This window comes from Propithecus coquereli, unplaced genomic scaffold, assembly GCF_000956105.1.
Source record: "Propithecus coquereli isolate 6110/MARCELLA unplaced genomic scaffold, Pcoq_1.0 Scaffold567, whole genome shotgun sequence".
Lineage (NCBI taxonomy): Eukaryota > Metazoa > Chordata > Mammalia > Primates > Indriidae > Propithecus > Propithecus coquereli.
This window is the reverse complement of record NW_012151585.1, coordinates 1,110,857-1,112,314: the sequence shown is the minus strand read 5'-3', so window position 1 is coordinate 1,112,314 and position 1,458 is coordinate 1,110,857. Positions and strand designations below refer to the sequence as shown.

The 1,458-nt window shown below is 39.9% G+C and overlaps 1 protein-coding gene across 1 annotated transcript in view; it reads left to right on the top strand.

Annotated features, from left to right (window-relative positions):
• Positions 1–1,458, top strand: part of EIF4ENIF1 (eukaryotic translation initiation factor 4E nuclear import factor 1) — a 45,266-nt gene that overhangs the window by 23,818 nt on the left and 19,990 nt on the right. The window contains 1 exon segment of the mRNA XM_012657982.1: positions 1,042–1,217. Coding sequence (XP_012513436.1) covers positions 1,042–1,217 — 176 coding nt within the window.

Below are 1,458 nucleotides of genomic sequence, written 5' to 3'. Positions count from 1 at the left end.
GCCCAGCCTGAATACATAAATTTATAATCAGAGGGCAGATTACATAGATGGGACAAATTGTTAAAACACTTCGTTGATAGAAAAGATTTTACTTTTCATGAAAGTATATGCTCATTCTGAAATTTAATAAATTTCTTAGTTATCTTTACTTGGGTCCCTGGCTTTCGAGTCTATCAAAATAAATAGCCAGTAGTTTTTGTCTGCTGGTGCATGTTCTTATGCTTTAGTACCACTCTCAGTTGTTGGGCCCAGTCTGCTTTCCAGTGAGCTTGGAGCTGGCATAGAATTGCATGTGGGGCACTCTTCTTGCTGCTCGCAAAAGCCACTCATCTGTTAAGAGATGTTTCATCTCAGCACAAAAATGAATCAGAGAAATATTAAAATTTCCTTTGTAAATGTATGAGCAAAGTACACTCTCTTCTGGCTGTCATCCTTAAATTGGGAAACTGAACGGTGGGAAAAGTACGCTGAGAGATAAGCAAGGATTATAGAGAAGGCAGCAATTAATTTTACTGGGTCAGGCAGGCTTCCCAAAGGAGATAACATTTGAACTTTGCCTTGAAGGATGAGCTACAACCAACATGCAGGCAAGTGAAAATTGCTCTCCTGCCAGGTTTCACATATGTAACTTAGGTTATTGAACCCTAACTGAAAGTGGTGGTACAGGTACATGGGCAAAGGCAGTGCCAAATTAATTTGGTTCCATTTTTAAGCAGTAAGAGACTTGCAAAGATTATCTTTTCAAAAAAAAATTCCCATTAGGTAAAGAACCCATTACACTATAGAAAACTTGAAGCACTTAGGAGGGGGAACCATAATTCTTCCCCCATTGTGTTGGAGTTCTGGCTTGTTACTAAGGCTTTTTTCCTTCTTTATCTCCTAAATGAGGAAAACTGTTTTATTCCTGCAAATGCAGTACCTGAACAAGAATTCTACTTGTAAAGTCATCTGTGGCTCCTCTGCATGTTTGTTGATGGCTAAGGTCACAGAATGAGAACAGCTTGCTTGATCAGACTATTTTTGTCCTGGTTTTGCTTTCAGGAATAGTTGAGTGCAATGGAGGAGTGGCCGAAGAGGATGAGGTGGAGGTCATCCTTGCACAGGAGCCTGCTGCTGATCAGGAAGTACCAAGGGATGCTGTCTTGCCTGAGCAGTCTCCAGGAGAATTTGACTTCAATGAGATCTTTAACCTTGATAAGGTGCCAGGCTTGGCTTCGGTGAGTGTAGCAGCAGCATGCTTATACACTGTATGATTAAATTCGACCTAAGTATTTAAGACATCTTTTTTTTTTTCTTTCTGAGACAGAGTCTTACTCTGTTGCCCTGGCTAGAGTGAGTGCCATGGCGTCAGCCTAGTATTTAGAAGGAGAAAGAAGAAATCACATTACTCATCTTTTAATATACAATCTTTAAAATACAGTAGATATTACCATTATCTTTCGCTGTCACTTTCTTCCC